The 22,411-nt window shown below is 39.1% G+C and overlaps 1 protein-coding gene across 6 annotated transcripts in view; it reads left to right on the forward strand.

The window, feature by feature from the left end:
* Positions 1 to 22,411, forward strand: part of snx29 (sorting nexin 29) — a 125,823-nt gene that overhangs the window by 91,009 nt on the left and 12,403 nt on the right. Inside the window, exons 20-23 of one of the 6 annotated variants that reach the window (XM_058995860.1) lie at positions 2,837 to 2,976; positions 10,371 to 10,436; positions 10,640 to 10,785; positions 11,102 to 11,204. In XM_058995860.1, the coding sequence (XP_058851843.1) occupies positions 2,837 to 2,976; positions 10,371 to 10,436; positions 10,640 to 10,785; positions 11,102 to 11,118 (369 nt within the window). In that variant the 3' untranslated portion in view covers positions 11,119 to 11,204. Of the gene's footprint in view, positions 1 to 2,836; positions 2,977 to 10,370; positions 10,437 to 10,639; positions 10,860 to 11,101; positions 14,189 to 14,223; positions 18,135 to 19,035; positions 19,841 to 22,411 lie in introns of those variants that run through there. The other 5 variants (XM_058995863.1, XM_058995862.1, XM_034052483.3 and 2 more) reach the window with 5 other exon arrangements.

Below are 22,411 nucleotides of genomic sequence, written 5' to 3' on the forward strand. Positions count from 1 at the left end.
GCTAATATGGACAATATTGGTACACTAATAGGGTAACATATATAGGGTCTTTTTCAAAGTAAAGAAACTGTATGTTACAAAGCTAGTTATGACAGTCATTCAGAAGCTACTTCAGAGTAGTTGCAGGAAACCTCAGTCAATCAGTTTTCAATTTTAAAACATGGCATTTGGTACTACACTGGCTAAAGAAATCTCTGTTTGCAAGCCATGCTTTCAGGTGGTCTTGCACTTCTTGGAGAGTGAAATTATACCCACCCCTTCGACTTTAACCAACCAGCTGCTTTCCCTATTGACCTACACGCTTTACATTCAGTAACTTTCTTTAATTCTATATTAGTATAGTAGCCTCTACAAATGTATGAATACAAGTTTAAAACCCCATGTAAAAAGTTGTTGATTATTGTTGATTTGTTTGTTTTTTTCTAACTTGGAGCATCAAACCTAGCATCGTAATACTCTGATTGCACAATTTGCACATTTTCTTATTTACAGAATTCTCTAGTCAGCTAAAAATTCAAAATTGAAAAACAAAAGCAATAAAGCAACAAAGTTTCAAAGCCAGGCACTGTGTATTCACAAACCTTGCTTCTTTTCCCAGTGATCTTTCAGGCTGTGCCAGATATTGGAATGATCACTTCAAACACCGCAGGTTAGACATCGAAAGCTTGTTTCAACCCTTTGTTTGAAAGGGCTGTGTTTGATCGCACCCAGCTCTCTTGAAAAGAGCCATATTGCAAACCCACCCCCCCACCCCCCTCAGAGCATGGCATGGTGCTGTGTATGTGCCAGGGTATCCTTATTGATCTGCATGCAAACACAAACACACACATACACATGCCCATATGCAGGACTATGGGAATGCTCTATATTACATTTTACCATGGTTTTAAACCATTTTTTAGACACTAAATCATTATATATCTTTGTCTATTAAAGGGATACTTTCTCTATTTTCCTAATGTTGTATTTCTTACCTATTTATGTATCGTCTGTAAGATTATTTTCTGTCTTGGTTTGCCATACTTTCTAATAATTTGACAGTCCCTTCTAAAAAGAGTTCTCGTGGCTGATTGTGGGGAAAATGAGCTGGTGAAGCATATTAATGTTGTGCTCTGCACTGGAACCCTTAGTAAAGCATTGTGAAACCTGTACAACACTGATATCTTTCCCCACAATCAGCCTTCAGGAGTCTTAACAAATACAATTGGAATAGTTGACTATATTTTGATAGAGCTAATGGTTTCCTCTCTCTGGTAGGTTTAATATCAATTCCCTTCAATTGCCTTCCTCTGTAACTTCTTCCAAATTGAAGTTTTGTTGAGAATTAGCCAGGTTCTAAACCCTATAACTTAGATTATGTGGTTATCTGTGGTTATTCTTGCTGTACCACGTCTGGTGGCGTCTACATGATGGGAGATTGATGTTGGTTATTGAAATACTGCTGATAGTCAATTATGAAGACATACTGTAAATCAAACATCCTGATAGATATATATATATATAGCTCAATACAATGCACTGTGGAAAAATAACATTGTGAACAAATTAGCTGAAGGAGATTTCAAAGTCAATACCCTGATAGAGATCCTGCTGCTAACATGCATTTCACTCATATTCTGACCAGCGTATTTTACCCGGTCCTGGAATATTAAAATGTCCTGTACCTGTCTTGACTTGAACCAAGGAACTGGGCATACAATGTATTTCTGCAAACTGGAAAGCGCTTCACTTGGCTGAACTGTAGCATTTCAAGAGTTCAAATATGTAGTTGTTAGGTGTTAAGAAGCATTGAATAATTACCAAATGAGATACAACGGAGCTAATGAAACAGAGTGCATCAATCAGCGATGAACCCCCTGTGTGTGAGAGTCTTGTCCATCCATCCCTCACTCGAAATGCACTGCTTTGCATGTGCAGTGTTTCATTTCATTTCAATCACTCTTCTTACATTTTATGTTATGGTGCTGTGCATGCTGAGCAAGATCGTAGGTTACCTATAGGGGCAGTAGGAAATTGGAACTAGTGAAAAAATAGATCCATTAGTAATGAAACCGGTCAATGGGAAGATTTGTGTTGATGAGTTTCTTGTCAAATATTTAGACATGTTTCATGAGGAAAATGTACAGTAAAATAGACAATTGTATATTATTGATGCTACTTCCCTTTGTAGAACAATATACAGTTGACCACAATGAAACTGGTAGCAGGTGTGTATACAGTATATGTGTTATTGCATTAATTGTGTAATATGGCCACCATTCTATTCAACTCCAGTTCCATTTCCAACATATCTGGTAGAAAATGTGCTTGCACCCAGGCATTCCATTTCGACCGCTCCTTTTCAATTACATTTGTAATGACGTTGAGTCCCAAGGGGAACTCCATTGACTGGTGTGATCACACATGATTTAATTTAGGGGCTCACTATTGACTTCTGAGGGAATTGACACATTTACATTAAGTCAAGTTTTAATCATTATAATTGCCTTTCTAATCTTTGCACATGCACGACAGTATAGATACATTTAAAAATCCCTAAAGAAACAATGTCTTCAATTGGTACTTTTAGTACTTCTGTATTGAAGACATTGAAAAAGAATTCTAGCTGAAATGATTTAGTATTTTTAAAGGCATTAGAAATATATAATTCTATGGAAGGGATTTTTCAGAAATACCAGATCATGCATATATACTGTAAATATACCATAGAGGGTGTTGACAGAGAAAACAAAAACACATTTGCAAATAAGGCATTACAAATCAATGTAAATAAAGTGTATGTGGTCTCTGATTACTGGATCCTTGACCTGTTCCGGGTTTTGTTTTTGTCATGCAGGATGCAAAGTTTGTGGAGAGCCGGCGGAAACAGCTGCAGAGCTATCTGCGCAGTGTGATGAACAAGGTGATCCAGACCCTGCCCAAGTTCACAGCCAGCCCCACCAAGGAGAACCTGCTCCAGCTGCTGCCCTTCTGCATGTGAGTCCCTTTGCAACTCCTCCACCACACTGACACACAGTCCTCCAGCATGCCAAACGCAGGACAATAACAGCTAGGTGCCAAACACTGGGGGGCCAATCTGCAGTGGGTTATAGGATTGAGTCAAGGTTGGAAATCAGTTTGGGGAATTTGTAAAGATTTGTTGTAATTACCATCCTTTTCTATATGCCCCATTTCAATTATATAATTTGTTTTCTTGTCTTTCCAGTGTGCTAAAAAAGAAAACTGAATTGACATCAGTAAATTGTAATTGGATGATTTAGTGATGTTTCTTTGTGAAACTCTATAATTTAGAAATGCTGAAGTGCTAAAAAGACAAAAGACTGACAACGACTTAATTAAAAATGCAGTCTATTATTTTTATTGCTAGATTATTTTGTAAAGCACCGATTTAATACATACAAGTTCGATTGTTATCAGACAGTATTGTGATTTATACAGTAATTGAGCTGAAGGAATGAAAATGGTACTGAAGTTTATGAAAGATTGGACTGTGTTTAGCAAGTGCCCACTTAACCCCTTAAGGCACACAAGGCATTGTACAAACGGTTTCTTCTTAAAATACATTTGCATACATGCCAACAGTCCCTATATGGTTAGGACAGTCCCGATTTCCTAGCAAATGTCCCGCGTCCAGGTCCAGTCTGTCAGTAAATTGTAAACCCTGTTTTATGCAACTCATTGCAAAAATAAGAAAGTTAGCATCATTTTAGGGTTACCTTATAGTGTGCCCCACTTATTCCAGCATTCTCATCCTGCACTGTGAGGAGTGCTTTAGAAACACAACGTCCTAACTGAAGTCAAAATAAATGATAATGAACAGCATTCCTGGTCTTGTGCTTGACTCAGCTACTCAGTGTAAGAACTGGAGTATTGCTGGAGACAGACTGGGCTGGATAGGGCTGCTGTTTGATTAATCTGCTAAATTGAGCAGAACTTTAAGTACTGTCAAGCTAAACTATGGGTCATTTAACACAGTCTTGAGAAGACTGTGAATCCAGTATCCACTCTGACATTCACCCCAAAGTATTATTTTCTTTTATTCAATCATACACTGTCTGAACCTGTTTTTTATTGTACTGTATGTGAATGGATGTATCTACCAATGCCAGTCTTCCAAAACCTTATTTATCAATAAAAAACTCTTACAGAGGACAATTTAATGTATAGATATGAGAATATGAGGGAAGGTGCTTTTGAAATCAAACAACATATATAAGCGAATTAGTTACTTTATAGCTGTACATATTACTATACAACAAACGTATAGCACCCTAGTGTCATGAATATATGCATTTTATAGGCTCATTTGATATTGAGGTGAGTTGACTGTTTGTACTGCAGATGCAACTTTGGTGTACTGTTTGTATTAGTTCCTAAAACAAAACAACTTCTAAAATAGCTGAAACATTCCACTATTGCTATTGCCCTATATAGAGAGAACGGTTTAACACAGTCATGCGGTAATATGAAATGGCCCGTATTATTCATATGCTGATACATTGCTGTAAAATCTTGTCTGCGTGGCTCAGCAGGGGTCTGGCAGCTCGCTCTCTTAGTTTCGGAGAGGTGTTGGCAGGATATTGACTGTGTAATGAGGCTGTGAGAGCGCGGGTCTGTGGGCTAGTTTTCTGCCCCCCCTTCCTGGTGAGAGGGAGCAGGTCCTTTTCCTTGGGGGGCTCAGGCTCATCACTGAGCCCCCGTCAACCCCGATCAAAGACAGCGACTCTGCAATGCATCCCAGCACAGGCTGAGATGATGTTTCAAACATGGAATAGAAATAGTGCAACAGGATTATGGAAAAAACAAAAACTAATGCAGATTTTGTTCTTTTGTGGGTTTGTGTATTCCGGGGACAACCATTAAACTACACTTTGTATTTAGACTGGCTTTATATAATCATTCGTCATTATTCTTTTTTAATTTTAGTAGATTATAGTATAATTCTTAAAATATCACATCACATTTGTTGTCTAAACTTTTGGACACATCATTTCAGCTACCACATAGAGAAATGAAATGACCTTGAAATGAGTTAACTGGGGTTTGTTTTTGTGTTGGTTCAACACTGGATTAAATTATGTTGACGTGCTTGCCACAGGGGGTGTATGTAATTGGCTCAGAGACAGGGTTGAATTGAGGTGTAAAGGGGAAAGAAAACCTGGACCTCTTTTGTTGACTTGAGGGCAGCCCCTCACCCCTTTTCCCCATATGCTCCGTGGCCCCAGCTCTAGTTAACAATGACTGGCTCTGGTACTACGCCAAGGCCCCGGGGTATCCCGTAATGAGAATGCAGCTCGCTGCCAGCATGGAATTCAGATTGGTAATAGAATGCACGGGCCTGGCAAGCCACCTGACTGAGCATGCTGCTTGCTGCAGAACGAGGAGCGATCTTCAGGAATACGAAGTAGATTGAGAAAGAAACCTTGTCATAACGTTCACCCTTTTTTTTTACTTAGTTTAGTCTTAGGATTTCGTTTTCAAGGAAGAGGTGAGAGAGGGAAGGATGGCTTTTATCAAATTTCCTTTAACATTGTTTTTTTTATCTTTGTATTCAGCTTAATAAGCTTTTCAACCGGTACCGCACACTGTGCCACCTGGTGGTCAGTGCGTGTTGCAACAATAATAATAATAATAATAATAATAATAATAATAATAATAATAAAGCTTCCTTTGTTTGTAAAATAAAAGTTAGTATGTGCAAATTCATTTCTAGTCCCTCTATTTGATTTTGTCTAAAAGGTAGGGTTTTCAGAAGAGCTTACGAGAAACGCATTACTGTACCTTTGGTGTATCCAAAGGAGCAGATGCATGAGCATGGCCTGGAGATATCACAGCTTAAGGCAGTGGTAAATTAGTTTAAATCAGTTACTCTGGTGTTGTGCTGTACCGACAGCCTCTCCAAGAAAAAGCATGTGTTTGCACACAAACTAATGACTTGCATAAAAGCAAACACAGTGAGAGAATCTGTGTTCCCTTGAATATATGTTGAGACAGATGGATGCTATTAAATTGCAAATCAAAGGCTCATGTGTATGCATGCTTTTGTTTTCATTTACACTCCCAGTACTAGAAAAAAAAAAAACTATTGCAAATTGATTTCATATTGCCGTTGTGAATGAAATTGTATATGGTAGGACTCATGAAGCCTTGCAATTCAATGCAGAGTTTGGGGATCTCAGAGCTAGCAAATTCAATACAGTATAAAGCATTTAGCACTGGGTATCTCAGAGACAGCAAATTTAAAAGTTGTAAATGTGATTTTTACTGCTGATGCTGCCTTCCAAGACCCCCTTTGCAAATCTAATGTAGATTTTTATTGGGTCTAGGTTCAGCAATACTGAACTAAATTCAATTGAATCTCGAGAGCCAATATAGTAAATATAGAGAACTTAGTAACATTCAATTTAATATTGAGCATTTTAAAGCTAGCCTAATTCAATACAGAAGCTTCTGTATTAAGGGATCAATGACTTCCAAGAATGAAACATTTGTGTGAAGGGTCAGTGTCATTGTAAAGGTCATCGGTGTATTTGGTTGGTTGTACCCATTCGGTACCCCAGAGGTTTCTATCAGGACGAACACAGCTTGTTTTACAGGTCTTCAGGACCCTGGCAAAGGGGTGTAAGAGTTCTGAAATGATTTCCTTTCGGTAGGCTCCCCCAAGTCCATCATTCTTTGCGCTTGTACAGGAAGGGGCAGTAGAGTTAGTTTTGATATCATATATCCATTAAAAAATGTGGTTTTAGTTGTTTCGCAGTGTAACCGTGCATGTTGAAAGGGTCGTTGTGCTATAGGTTTCAGTGGTGAAGCCCCCCACTTAAACACCATAGTGCAGCTCCAGGATTTCCTCTCTGTTGCAAGAGCGACACCAACTCCCTTATTTCACTGTTAAATATTTTTAAACAGATTTGGAAGACTGAGTTTGCTAAATGAGATTTATCAAGATGGTCTTTCTCCAGGATTTCATATATTTCTGTTCCCCTAATAGGAGCGCGCTGTCATCCTCTCTACAGACTCAGTTTTTAAATTGGGCACACTTGGCCGGCCTCGGGGGAAGTTCAACTGAAAGCTGAGATGTAGGTTGGGGACAGATCAGGGGAAGGAATGCTTTCGTCCTGAAGCTACGTACCTCAAACAACAAAACAGACATATCTTGTTTGTTAAAAAGTGACAGCTGCAATATGAAAACTCACTGTGTGTTAAAGTTAAGGTTTTATTGGCAGCTGTTAAAAGCCAGGGCCACAGCACTCGCTGGGCTGTTGCCATGGCAATGGACAGGTTTTCATTGGCACTATTTCAGTTGAAAGCCGTTCCTAAAGTCAGTAACAGGGGAGGCTTTTTAAAATGCAACTATATCATAGCAGTATAGTGTATATATAATAGCAGTATAGTATAACACTGAGCAGGCTTTCAAAACTGACCTCTAGGGTCCATTGTTTTTTTTATATTGGGTGCATAGACAGATCAAAACACATTTATCATTTATTTCTTGGGATTCATTTGTATTGGGTCGGACTAAACAATTCTGATGCCTTGTGTGTACCACACACCTTTGTGTAAAAGGGCTTCTGTGAGGAGGTGTCCCTAACCACCTCATAATTAATTGTTGTGCTCTTCAAACAAGACAGATAAATAAATGTATAATATGAATAAAGACATAAATACATTTATAAATAAAGAAACAAATCTGCTTCCCAGCTACCTAGGCAATCCCATCGAGAATTCCCTGAATCAAATCAGAATGAAACGCTTGGGTAAAGAGAAATAAATAATGCAATCTCTTTCTGTCTCTTCCATAATAACTTTGTGTTCAGCCTGAATTGAAAACCAGCACTGGTTTGACTGAATGAAACTGAAAAATGGCTCCTGTGATGTTTGTAGTAGGTGGGTTTGATATGTCACCAGCATGCTCCACATATACTCTGCTTGCCCTGGCAATGCCCAGGAGGATCGCACGTTTATCAAATCATCGCCACTTCCAGTGTGTCTGTGCCAGCTATCTTTTCTCTTGTGGTATGCTAAAATGTAGCATATTTTATTAACTGGGACTAGAGGTCACACTGCCTCCTAGTCCCTGAGCTCAAACCACAAGCCAACACTACTTCCCAGTCCCCCAGCTCTAACCACTAAGCCACACTGCCTCCATCCCTGAGCTCTAACTACTAGAACACACTACTTCCAAGTCCCTCAGCTCTAACCACTAGGCCACAATGCCCCAAAGTCCTTTGGCTCTAACATTAGCTACTGAATCAACAGTGCTGTCTCTAAGGACTGGGGATAATAACAAAAACAAAGCCTCTCTTTTTCATAAAACTATGACAAATATTGAACATTCTGAAATGTAATTACATTGGCGATACTTTACATCTCCCATCTCCTGTTCCCCTGCCTGCTAAATAATGGATCGTTTTTTCTCTTTGTAGCAAGGCTTTGCTAGCTGTTAGAGCTGCCCCAGTTGGGTTTTATAACAAAACTAAATAATGATTTAGAAATGCCCTGACCTTAGCCAGATTCCTGCACTCTGGTCTGGAATTGGGGGAGTGAATAAAGGGTGGCGCTCTGCACTCTGCAAAGTCCCATGGTACCTAATAATACCTATAGATTATAGACCTACAGACCTATGCCCTAATGTAAGCCTTGACGTTTTTATTTTGCTGTTTTTATATGCTACATAATTTGATGGTGCTTGTATTATTTAGGCTGTGTATTCGCAATCTATTCCACATTCAAACTCAATCCCTAGTGGAACAGTACACGATTCAACGGGGAGGGTTTACAAATGACCGTCACCATACATTTTCTCTATATCCTTTGCACCACTATGTTGGGGAAAAAAACTTAACGGAACTTGGACTTGGCCACAATGTTGAGATTCTTGGAAGCTTTTATTGCCCTTGCTTACTAAATATCATGGTGTCCCCTATTAGATAGTCATCCCATTTTAAAATGCAAAATGTCCCACAAGGGCAGTGAGGCCCCAATTGTTATCCATTTACTACCAATGCAAAATGACTAGGCGTGGCAGCCAGCAGGGGTGATCCAACACTACTTTTCAAGATGCTGTATATGTCGATTTAAATTGTGTTAAAAACAAGTTCCCAGTTATGCGAAGTACCTAACTTTAATTCCTAAAAAAAGAGCAATGTTATTAAACAAGATAATTAATACATGCAAATTACTTCTTGGAGAAATTAAATTTGAACTAAAATATTGGGACAGATTGAACATTCCCAGACTCTTGCGTTAACTAAACTAATCTGGGTCATATTCACTATCCGTGTAGCTATTTATAAAGCTAGTTTAAGGTTTGCCAACATTAGCAGTGGTGAAGAAAAGTGTACTGCAGCAGAAAGGCAAGCGGGAGTTTCGCTCACAGTTAATGCTTCAGATTGTGTGAGAGGGAGCATCATACCCACACTCCTGCAAAACAAATTAGCAACTTATTTCTTAAGTGCTAAAACTCATTTAAAATAAGTGCCATTTTAATAGGGCACAAATCATATTAGATAAAGGACGTTTTATAATGAGCTTCAGCAGCTTATAATTATACTATGTTGTTTGTCACACAAACCTCTCGATCTAAAATTAAGAGATGCTTTTAACTTTTTTTTTCACACAAAGCTTTGTTACTGGTAATTACATACTGTAGCTACATTTTGGATCCTAAGACTTCCTGATTTTCTTTTTTTCTACAATAAATGTGTCCAATAATTTGCTGTGTCGTATTTGATCAGATATTAAAAGCTGAGGTCATTAATTCAGATGCTGCCCTGAGGCTAATGCTGTGCTGACAAGCGCTCGATGTTGGTGGATCTGCACTTGTTTACCTTTAGTTTGTTTGTTTGATTGTGGGGAGTAGGCGTGGCTGACTTGAAAGGTAATATTGTCACATGATTGGATTAGAACGAGGAAGGCTGCTCAGTACTGGTACATAAGATTCTCTAGACAAGCACAAAGCTAAGCATTTCGAGAAAAATTATACCACCAGTGACTCAGTATTCATGCAACAGGACCCAGAACCACTCAGAAGGATTGCAAACAGCTTCCAGTATAATAAACAAACAATTAAAATTACATTTGAAGCTACTGGAAAAACACCCCTTGATAGTGGCATCCAAGCCAAATGAATTGCACAAAAGAGGCAGATCTGGTCACCTGTAAAATGTATTGAGTGCAGTCTGGATAGGCACATGTTGATCAATAAAGAAGTAATGACTTGGGCTTTAACTGCCTTAACTGTAATGGCCACTCCTATTAGGCTAACAGCCGCTGCCCTACTCAAGTAGTTGTCCACTTAGGTATCCAAATCAAAGGAATATTTCTGTGTCCTTAGAGTAAAAACAAGTTTGAGTACTTTTTTTTCATTTAAGAAAAGAGCCGCCTTATCCTGGAATGCCCTTCTCTCGCACTGAAGAAACACTCCGTTTTAAACCCTGGTGGGTATTGCAGGAGGCGGTCCATCTTTAATAGAAAGATTGTTTGTCTGTTGTTAGTAATGTACAAATGTGCCCTGTCGCTTTGGTGACCCATATATTTATATATCTGAAAAAAATATTGAAGATACTTAAAGGAACCCTCTCTTCTCTTCTCTTCTCTTCTCTTCTCTTCTCTTCTGTTTCTCTGGGACCCTGTCTCTTAGGACACCCCCTATCCTGGATTGTCAATGCTATGGACCCCCTCACTATCATGTTCTTCCAAGAAGTTTCCCTCTCTCCTCTGGGTTAAATGCACTGTTGGGTCAGCGCCAAACTAATGTGACTCTGTGGATGCAGTCCAGTCTTTTAAGTAATTTATCCATGCAATATTAAACAATTAGGCGGGAAGCATCCCGTGGGTTATTGTTTATTTAAGGCCTAGAGAAGAGCCAAGGTGCAGCCAGCGATCACTTTCTATTTAGTTTGATACTTAACCTTCAAGAAAGAAAAGGGGATTAACACAGACAACCTGCAGCTTGCATATTGAAGATGAGGTGTGTCTCTGTATTGGTGTAGAAACAGGTGTATACTATTTGTGCTGGGCTGAGATCATATTTTGTAGTGTTCTGCAATGTAGTTGTCAATCTATTAACCAAAAGGGATTGTGTGCTGCTGCTGTCTTCCAGGAGCCCTTTGGAAATGAGATGCAGATCTCGATGGATTCTCCCTGTGGGAGCTGCCTGTTCAGTGCACCTGATGATTTGTTCAGTCTGCTGGCAGGATCAGAGCTTTGCCTTCTGGGTTGTGGATGAGCTTTCAAGCTTCAGGCACATCAAAGAAGGAAGTGGAAACATCAGGGGCGAGATGCATCCATCCCACAGTAATTGCCAAAGTTGTAGGAAAGTACAGAGTAATAGAAGTGCCTGGGCTACCTGTTGAGAGGGTTTGATTGCACTGTGCTGTGAGCGATCCACAAAATCCAGCTGTACACTACAAGAACGCATGCTGCAGTCCTTTTTGTGCAGCCAGAAACCTGTAGTGTGAGCTTCTTTTATGATTGTCCTTATTGAGTTTGAAATGAATAATTTAGGCTGTGAAACCAATACTGATCATCAAAAGAAATACAAGTAAGATGCCTTAGCTAAAGAAAGCTATACTATATAATAAAGCAATAAGGGACAAGGGAAAGCTGTAAAAATTAAAAGTCAGAATCAGTGTGGTGTGCTTTAACTCTAACAGTAGGCTGGTCTTCACTTGGGACTCCGAAGGGAGCGTCGCATTGGCCCAGGCGCTCCCGTCGGTTAGGGAGGTAAAACCAGCAGGGACTGTTTCTCCTCATCGCGCTACAGTGAACCCTGCTGACCAGGCACCCAGTAAGCTCAGAGCTGACACCTGCAGGACTGGCCTTTGTCCTCCATCCTCTCTTGCGTTCCTGGGTGAAAAAGGAAGCAGGCTTGATCGTGGGGTCGGAGGACGCCCACTGAATCTTCGGGTAATTGCTGCGGTGAGGAAAAAAGAGATTGGGCATTCCAAATTGGGAGAAAATCGGGGGGGGAAAATTATAATTGGACAAATAAAAAAATACTCAAGGTTGATTTAAGATATTTCCCAAAAAACAAGGTGACTGTCTTCGTGAGGTTGTTCTTTAGCTCACATACCTTTCTTTAGTCAAAGCTTGTTCTCATTGCACAGCTTCCCCTTAAATCTGCTCTAATCTTTAAACCACCTTCACTAACATAGAGTCTCAGCTTGACTAGCACCCATTGCTAACCCCAAACTAGGTGACGTTACTCCAAATAGCCTAATGAAACATACTAATACCCTATCCAGACTACCGATCAACATAAATGCCAGTCCAGTCATTAACAGTTACATTTCCAACACGTGATGAGTGCATATTATTTAGCTAGCATGAATAAGGTATAAAATGCATGAAGACATTTGCATTTGCTTACATGCAGGCAGAGTGACGACCTATATAGAAGTTTTGGTTGAAACTTTACGGACAGGGCAAGATCTCTGAGACCTGACATGGGAGAAAGAGAGTAATAAACGTAAAAAGTTTGTCAATCCTGTGACATAAAAGTTTTTTTTTTGTTTTTGTGCCTGATATAAATGAAAGGCACTTGTTAATAATTAAGAGTGATTCAAGCAACAGATTCTGAAGTCACAAGGCAGCACAGCTGTCCCCTCTCGTTCGTATGGGTGGGAGGTGTAAAATGGAGAGAGCTGAAGACGGGAGGCTGTGTTACGGAGGCGCGTGTTTCAATTTCGTGTTTCAAGTTTGTTTTTTTGCCAGTAGGCTGCTGACACTGATGAGGGCTGTAGGGGAGGCCTTTTATTGACCACTAAAACACCAATGAGGTGTTAAAAGCTTCACAGTCCTTCAAGATCAGGCTGCTGCTTTCACCAGCAGAATAACTTGCTGTATTGAGGTGTTTAGGTACAATAGACTCGCATGTTTTGAATAGCAGACAGCCTTGTGTGTTCACTAATGCCAGGATCTACGGGGTGCCTGTTAATAAGAAGGTAATACAGCAGAAAAAAAAATGAAATCACAAAGACAGCATTAACACCCATGATCCAAAATGTTAACAATGTAACTGTATTCCTATTAACTTGAACTACATGAAAGTTCCCTTGATTGGTACCATTAACCGATCCCCTACTGCCAGGGTCCGCTCAGGAGCAAGTCACAAAGTGCCTTAAGAATGGAGCAATGGCAGATCTAGAGAGCAAGTAAGGTTTGCTGAGAAAGAGCAAAGGAAAATAATGAGAAAACAGCCTAAAACAAAAAAAAACACTCAAGCCGATTTGTAAATACCACAAAACAGCAAGGGCTTTGACAAAAAGCCCTTCAAATGCCATTTCCACGCATCTTGGTCATTAAATCATTTAGACCTTGGAAACAAGCTTGGAACATCAACATACAATAGGCTAGGTGATTTTTTATAGAACTTGCAGGGGATGAGGAGAGGCTGTTGGGCACATCGAGTGGCATCTCTTGCCAGCACAGCATCTGAATGAATGACCACAGCTTTTCTTTATCTGATAGAATATCGCCCGGCAAATTAATGGGCACATTTACTATTCTCTGAGTGAATAATGGGTTTTCGGTGGCAGTGGGTGAATGCATGAGCTGTTCAGCTCTGAAGGACTAGGTTTGAAATTGGATTAAGTGAAATGAACAGATGGTCTCAACTTAGTATTCAGTGGACAGTAGCCCATCTCACAGTGCCACAATGGTTAGTGTCCATCAGTTTTACTGTTATAGCAAAATCTAAATTGAAAAAGGGATTGTATTTGTATAAGGATAACTATTTCCAGGGAACCCCCACTGAGCCGACATTTAGAGCCTTCTGTGCAATCGCATGTCATTTTGAGTTATAAAAGCACAGAAGTGATGTTTGATGCATCAAAGTTTAAACCCTTCCAAGCTGTACTTATGGTGCCTATTATTATATTATTATTTATTTCTTAGCAGACGCCCTTATCCAGGGCGACTTACAATTGTTACAAGATATCACATTATACAGGTATCACATTATTTTTTACATACAGTTACCCATTTATACAGTTGGGTTTTTACTGGAGCAATCTAGGTAAAGTACCTTGCTCAAGGGTACAGCAGCAGTGTCCCCCATCGGGTATTGAACCCACGACCCTCCGGTCAAGAGTCCAGAGCCCTAACCACTACTCCACACTGCTACCTAATTACAATCACAGTCTGTCATTCTTCAAATTATTTCCGTACAGAAAGAACAGAAAGAGTGCTTTCCACCTCTGACTTGTCTTCTTGTTTATTAAGGGACACCCCGCCTTTGACGGACAGCGGTAACAAGCCCAGCCGATCCCGTGTAGCCTCCAGATTCCCCAAACTGTCTCGCGGCCAACAAAAAGAGACTCGCAACCTGGAACCACAGAGTGGAGACCTCTGACCTCCGACCCCAAACCCCGAGAACCGAGGCCGAACCCCCACCAGGTGACCTCCAGAATCCCTGACACCACTCCACAGCCTACCAGCTTCAACCACTGGGGAGTCCGCATTCCTTTCCACTTACAGATCTGCACTAAACAACATGTGCACTGCACCACATGGGCTTAAGAGTAAAGATGGGGACAAGCCTTTGGCAATGTTGTAGTTGGCTGATATCAAGCACAGATATCATGTTCCCTAAAGAATTTGTTTTTTGTAAATCGAATATTTATTCACACATGTAATATTACATGCAGATATAGAAATATTAGTCTGCTGGACCAAAGCCTTTCTTTAGGTATTAGTCAGGTTCCTTGGTGTTTAAAGTTGTGAATGACAGATATTGATTCACACAAGAATTGGCATGGATTTTGCCTAAATTGTGCAGAATGGGCCACTTCAGTTGACTCATGAATTAATATAACAATATCAAGCTAAAAAACTGACTTATGGAGTAATATTTAAGGCTGACACTACATATTGTACATTAGCCTGGTACTTGGACAGGAACAAAACAACAAGATCAAAATGTACCTGTAAGTGTAGTCTTTGATATAGGTTCTTATGTCCATCCCATGTGACAGGGGCAAATATCACATCAGTCACTATCATCTAGTAGTTTTGGAGTAATTATTCTAGAAATACAGGCATACAGAGTCTCTTAAAGCAGCTAGCCTTGAGTTTTTACAAATAACAATACAGATAATATTTAAGGACTGATGAGAGTTTGCTCAGGATGGATTGACTCAAAAAGGCTTGGCTTCAATGGTAAAATGGGAGTTCACTTACAACTATTGCCACTATCAAAAGAGATCCAGCCCAGAATGCTGCTCCCAAGTTGTGATCCTATGGCAAATGTCGGATTAAAAAAAAACCAAAAAAACTACAAAAGGTGCAGTTTGGCACAATTTTTTATTTCAACCAGTTTTAAACCAGAAATTGCCTTATTTTTCAGCACAGTTCTTTGAAGGGGGTATTCCACATTAATGGGCCACTGTACTGTATGTTTCAGTGCTGTGGTTTAAATACCCTGATCTCTATCTGAGACTGGTTACTGATCAAATAGTGGATTTCATACTACCTTGGCATATACTCCATTGTCCTTGCTCCGAGTATACTTTTTGACACAGGCTACAGCAAAAAGAATGGTAGGTGAATTATTTTTAGTAGCAGTATTAATCAGGTAAACTGCACCTGATTTCTATTCTTGATGGACAGTCGTGCACATTGCTTGACAAGAGATACTCTGCTAACTTGACATCGACTCTCATTTGAATGTGGTCGAGACCAGCACTGAATGGACATTGGTTCACTTCACAGTTATGCAGATGAAACTGGAAACCCACATTGAAAGGAAAGCACTTGAAGCAGCCCAGGAGGAAACGATGTTCCTGCCAATGTGGATGAATTCATTATGCCTGTGTGAGCTGGAGCTGTCTGTCAGAGTGCCAAGAGAACCCAAGTTCACTCAATCCTCTACCCTTTAAGAGTTGTTTAGCAACTCCACTGCAACTGTAAAACTACACACTTAATTATATTGCACAGTAATTAGAACTCTTGAGTATTCAGCTACTGCAGTCAGTTCAATAATCACTGCAGTACACAGAAAAGGATAAATCTCTAGAAATCTAGAAGACAGGTGCTCATATGTATTCTAGGATCTAAAAGAGTAAAATATTAAAATATTTGGTCACTAACTATATTTTATCTATTGGAAAACCCAGACTCAAATTTTAATGACTTTTTAATAAATGAGAGGTATATACTGTATATATGCTATGAGATAACACTGGCCCTGGGGTCTGCTGTTTGACACCCCTGTTCTACAAGACAGTGTATTTACAGGTTATAAATCAGAATTTGTCACTGTACAGCAGAATTGGGTTTGAAAAGCAGTGCTACAGTATTTTAAAACTAAATAGTTTTGCCTGGTAATTATCGTATTTATCTCAATATCAGGTACTAAAAAATGTTTAAAACGTTAATGAGTTTATTATTTAGCTTCAGAAAATTATTTTGAGGAATGAAGGAAACAATCCCTTGGCTGTGTTTGACAGTACTCTCTATTGGATGTATTATGAAATATAAATCCCAAATGTTCTTGTAAAAGCCATTGGTTGAGCCTGGAGCCTGGGGGTGGTTGACCTGGAGAAACGCCATGGTGATGTTTCAGTGGTAGCATGTGTCGGGAAAGCGGGTGCTTGCAATTGGGTAATGTGACCCATCAGCTGCAAGCTACTGTGGAAACTAAGGTGGGCAAATTGAGCACCTGTAAAAATACTTATGACAGCACCCCCCCTATGACTCACACTGCCAACCACACCACCCTCTAGTGCTGCCAGGCAGATTATATTGCTCTACAGCATGCACTTAGTCTGTGGTGGAAAGGGTTCGGTATCTGCAACGTCAAGCTTAGTGTCAGTCAGACTAAAGGATACTTCTAAACTACAAAATCATGTAGCGGCATTGTGTGCAGACATCTTTCTTTCTTCAAAAGCAAATACCCTGTTCTTTTTTTTTTTTTTTTTTTTTTTTAACACAGTACACATTTACAAAGCATGCAGTCCTTTTATGTTATTACAATTAACTGTGGTATTTAATTTAAACAGTTATACAAATTAGGAAAAAGGTATTTTATTATTTTCTACAGTTTTCATTGCTATTTTTTAAAATTTGTATAATTTTTTTCATTTCAGACTTCTATTTTTTAACCTACTAGTGGCCATGTTAAAGGTAGTTTTAAGTTAATCTAGTAAGAACAATGATATAAAAAGCTGCTACAAGCAACACAACAAAGATTGTAATCCCCAGATAGTATTCGCAAATACGTGGAAATTTAATACAGATTGAATGTAAACATTGACAATGAAATTCATGGGGATTCACTCTGCTTATCTAAAATAAGAAGCAAGCACACATCATGTAAAACCTTTAAAAGCAGTGGAACCTCTCATTCATTGCTTAAAGGAAACAACTGCAAAGTCTGTTCCCATGAATGCTCTGTCCTGGCAACTTTTGGAGTTTTTTTCATCATGTAGCAAAGTGCCCATAACTAACGCGAAGGGGTGTTTCAAAGCAAATGTATTTTGTGCAAACATTGGCCCGCTTGTGAAAAGAAAATCACGTCACACACATTTAATCAGTCTACTGTGTTTACTAAAGTGTCCATAATGGGGCGGTATCATGCCCAGACCTCTTTTTAACTTCAGTATCAACTTATCAACTGCATTCTGCTTTACATTCTTGAGACAGTGAGAAAAGTGGGTGTTAAAAGAGTCAGAGTCTGATGAAACATATGACAACTGCTGAAGCATTTAGTTATTGGTGACATGCAAGATTCTCAAGTCAAAACCGTCGCTTGAAAAATTGCTAGAACAAGTTGCCAGAAATGTTTTTCAGTTTCGCCAGCTAGAAACACACTTACAAGAAGAACTGCATCTATCCAATGGTTGGTACTGGAATCAGAAAGCTAATAATAGGCAGGAAATTGTTATTGGAAGATGAGTAAACCCAACACAAAACCCTAGCCCGCAGTTTTTGGTAAGATTGTTGTAGAACACCACCAATCAAACGATTCCCTAACCCCTCACGAAATCGAAAAAACTTGTCACTGTACTTTTTTACACAAGAAACTATGAAGGCTGAACAAAATGCTGTTTTTTATTACTCTGTTACAAATGTATGCACCTTTTTGCTTTGTATTTAAACATGTACAATTATTTCAAGATTAAAATATAAACACACCAAGTGGTCTCTGTAATTAATATTGCTAGTACCGGTGCTAATTTGCATGGTCTTGAATTTGTTTATATTTATCGTCTCAGTTTAGCCCTCACAGTCTGAATGACAGGGGGAGTTCAGATTCAGACTGACGTGTCTGGGGAGTTGGGACGGAAAGTGGTACCAAAGCGACCTCAACTCTGTCTGAAAGTAGCATCACAGTATTGTGCGACTACCATGCCATACTGGAAGCTATACAATGATTAAAAGCCAGCTTGAATCTGACCTTGCTGAGTGGTTGGGGTTCCCTGCGGTATCAGTGGATCTCACGCCAAGCTCTGCTGCACTAATGAAGCAGATGGGGACGTATCACCTGTAAATCAGTTATTCAGAGCTTAATTCAGACTGGATCATTCGCTAAAGAGGTTGTATTTTGCTTGGTTATTGTGTTTGGAATGTGTCTTAGAGAAGATACAACAGAAACAAAAAAAGATGCATGCTGTAAGTTAGTTAGCCTGTAGCATGGGAAGACCTTGCACTTTCCTTTAATCGGAATGGATCCCTCTTTGACAGCACCTCAGTCATTCCAACAAGCCACTGTCACAGCAAGTGCAGTTGGTTGCTGCTGACTTTTCAAACCATGTTCTCACTAATAGCCAGGTTACAGGTTTTGTCATTTTTATCTAAAGTGGTTACAGACTTGCCCAAGTGACATACCGCGTGTATGTAACGGCAGATTTTAAGGGGGGAGGAAGCTTGTGTCACTACAGCTAGACTGGACTGTCAATGATGTCTCCTTCCTTTCTGATAAAGCTCACAGGTGGCTAATGTATGGAAGGATGTTGTAAATAGACACTAAAGCATCATAGCAGTGGATGGAAATCCTGGACTCGCCGTTGGTATATATTGGCTTTTCTCTTTCAGCATGCCTGCTTGCTGTTCTTCCGAGTGAGCTTCCCAGCTCTGATTTCCCCAGCCTGCCTCACCATGACACCTCCTTGCATGGTTCTCATGGAGCTGAAGAATGATGACAGGCTCAGCTCTTCATTCTGTTTCCCCCCTCTCTTATTCTCCCATGTGCTGTAGCTCTGTTTTGTTAACAGGAAATTACTAATAAGTTACATTCGTCCAGAGTGAAGTGCCCGGACTGCTGTGGGAGTTGCGCCACTCTGCTTTCATTTATCAAGGTCTTTTAAATTAAATACCTGCCAGAAGTGAGATGGAGAATTAGGCAATTTGGTTTTGCCCAGGAGAATCCATTAACCTGCTTTTACATGGCTGCTTCTGTCAAGATATTTACTTTATCTATGTGTATCTGTCAAGCTTTCTCTTGCTCTCTGGTATAGAAATGTGTTTCTCTCCATAGTGCTGTATGTCAATATTTATATTTATTTTTATCCTAAGTCAGGTTTTTGACATACACAAGGAAGCTCTATACTTCTGTATGTTCCCTTAGTCATTTACCATGTTTTTGTCCCTGAAACATGTACCACAGTAATTTCAGTTTGCCAGAGCATACATTTACCATACTAATACAAGTCACCATGTACCGTGCTTTTACAATGTTTACCTATGCTTATTTTTTTATTTATAATACTTTCCTGTGCTTTGCCGTGATTTCTTTATCTGTTTAACTGATGCAAATGTTTGGGAAAGAAACCATTTTTAAAATGTATTTAACCATAGTGATTAAAACAAAAAATCACCATAAAATTGTATCCATATTGCAGACTAACAGTGTTTTTTTTTTATTTTTTATTTCCTGCTTCGATTTTAGTAGAGGAGTTTAAACCATTTATGAATATAACTCACCAGAACTAACTGATCTATTTTTGACTGTTGAAAATTCATGCAAAAAATGAATCTGCAAGGCAAATTGCAAACTGGAACTTGCTGTTGAAAATGTGAGCTCTGTGCGTTGTTTCCGCTTATCAGTATTACATATTATTATTATTATTATTTATTTCTTAGCAGACGCCCTTATCCAGAGCGACTTACAATTGTTACAAGATATCACATTTTACATTATTTCACATTATACATTATTTCACATACATTATACAGATATCACATTATTTTACATACAATTACCCATTTATACAGCTGGGTTTTTACTGGAGCAATCTAGGTAAAGTACCTTGCTCAAGGGTACAACAGCAGTGTCCCCCACTGGGGATTGAATATTGCATATGTTTTACTCTGCTGTTATTATGAAACCAAAATGAATGGAACATGCAGATGATATTCAAAACCAGGTAAGAGTAGAGAAATTAACAAGTCTTTATATTTATAGGGTACGTTTTTCCTTGCTTAAATAGTTGCACTTATGATATGGAATAAAAAGCATTGAGAATCAAGCCAAGAATGTTTCATGGAGGGAAGACCCTTGCAGTTAAAACTACCTTTAGAGAATATACATGCTATGGGATAGAGGCTGGGCGCACAGCTGGGTTTCCATGCCCTATTCTTCTTGGGTTATCTGTTTGCACTTGCACTTCCTGGGTCATTTCACCTCAGCAGTGTCTTCAGGGTCAAAGCATATTACTGGCTGAAAGCTTGCCCATCAGTATGGGGAAGTAGCTGATTGGCTATTGACGGAAAAGAAGCAAGTGAAGGGGTGTGGACAATTACACTCTCCAGGTGAAATGACCCAAGAAGTACAAGCCAGTGTAAAAGCATGGCTTGCAAGCAGAGTTGTTTTTAACAAAGTGTAATGCTAGATATCGTGTTTTGAAATGGAAATACATGCATGCTATAAGATGTGTTTCTTTCAAAACTGCACATTTGAGACCAATGTAATGAATAGATGTGCATGGCAGAAACAGTTTTTGGAAGTACTATGTTTGCTACAATTATAGTTAAAAAAAAAAAAAAAAAAAAATCACCCTCAACCTTGCTTCTAGCAATTCATTTAATTTCTGTTTCTATGGTTGAAACAACTCAGACAAGGGAAGGCGCACATTGTTAAGTAAAAAAACAAACAAACAAAAAAACACACACACATTGCAGTGAAGTTTCATTAGTTATCCAATTTGCTTGCGGCCCTTATTTTACATTAACACACTTCTTTATTGCTGATCAGAATGCCAGCGTAGCTTCTGCTATCCGATAAGGTTTGCAACCCAAAGAGGTATGACTGCAATGCTACACACTGGGAACCTTTTTACAAACTGGATTGCAGAATAAGGTTGTTAAAAAACTACTAAAGTATTCAAAGTTATTCCAGCTGTGTTTTGAACATCTTGTGACCCTTTGTTTTAGGATCATGCAGAAACATGAAACAGACTTTTATTGCACCAATATTGCTTCAGCTGTGTAAGAGCATAATGCAATCTGAACCCAATCAGTACTAACCTGCAGATTCAAATGGTTCCCACCAGGTGATATTTGTATTCAGCGAAATGTTTTTCTGTAGTGGCTCTGTTGTTATCTAACGAGAAGTCTATGCACATATACTGCCATGAAATCAGGGTTATTTGTAATGTTGTAGTGGTGATCTATATTTAGTAACACTCATTGAAACACCAATTGAATTAATAATTCCTGAACTTGAAAAAAATAAAAAAAACTTTGATATCCTGAATGCCAACACATTCTAAACATTGGCGCCTGCTTTATTAGTTAAAATGTAAATTCAAATGAAATACATAGTTTTACTTCCTTGCCTGTTTTGATGCCTGAAATTCAGAACATAATTCACCAAGGGGAAACGTGGAACACACTGGTTGATGTTGGTGGATATACATTCCTTTTTATTAAAAAAGAAAGGTATCTTTGCTGATAGACAGGGGGATCGTTACAGACTGAAGTTACATTGGAATCATTGTACCAAAAGAAAAAAAAAGAGAGAACTATTATGCTCTGTTAATGAGGATCTCAGTAAAGAGTACCAAAATACTGTTTGGGATGCAGGAAAACCTGGCAAATATCAATAGGCGTGTTGTTAATGTATTGACTGCACGTTTGAGCACAGCCATACCCAGATTAGATGGGCCAGGTCTCTAGGGAATGGTTTACAGCAGAGGATCCTGTAATGTAAAACTCTTCTGAATGACTTTGCTGTTTAGTTGTGTGCTGCAGTGTGGGAGTTGGGGCTCCTGTTTGAAGTTTTTTTTTTCTTTCATCTGTTTTGATGTACAAGAATGCCTAATTATATCCTGATTTACTGTGTTTTTTGTTGGTTTTTTTGTCATATTAAGCGCGGAGGGAATATCTTTTTATAAGTTTATGAACACAAACCAAAAAAAAAAGGAACAGTCCCTTTTTAAACCCTTTATACACCCATATTTATACTCCTTTG

The sequence above is a fragment of the Acipenser ruthenus genome, chromosome 22 (genome assembly GCF_902713425.1).
Source record: "Acipenser ruthenus chromosome 22, fAciRut3.2 maternal haplotype, whole genome shotgun sequence".
Lineage (NCBI taxonomy): Eukaryota > Metazoa > Chordata > Actinopteri > Acipenseriformes > Acipenseridae > Acipenser > Acipenser ruthenus.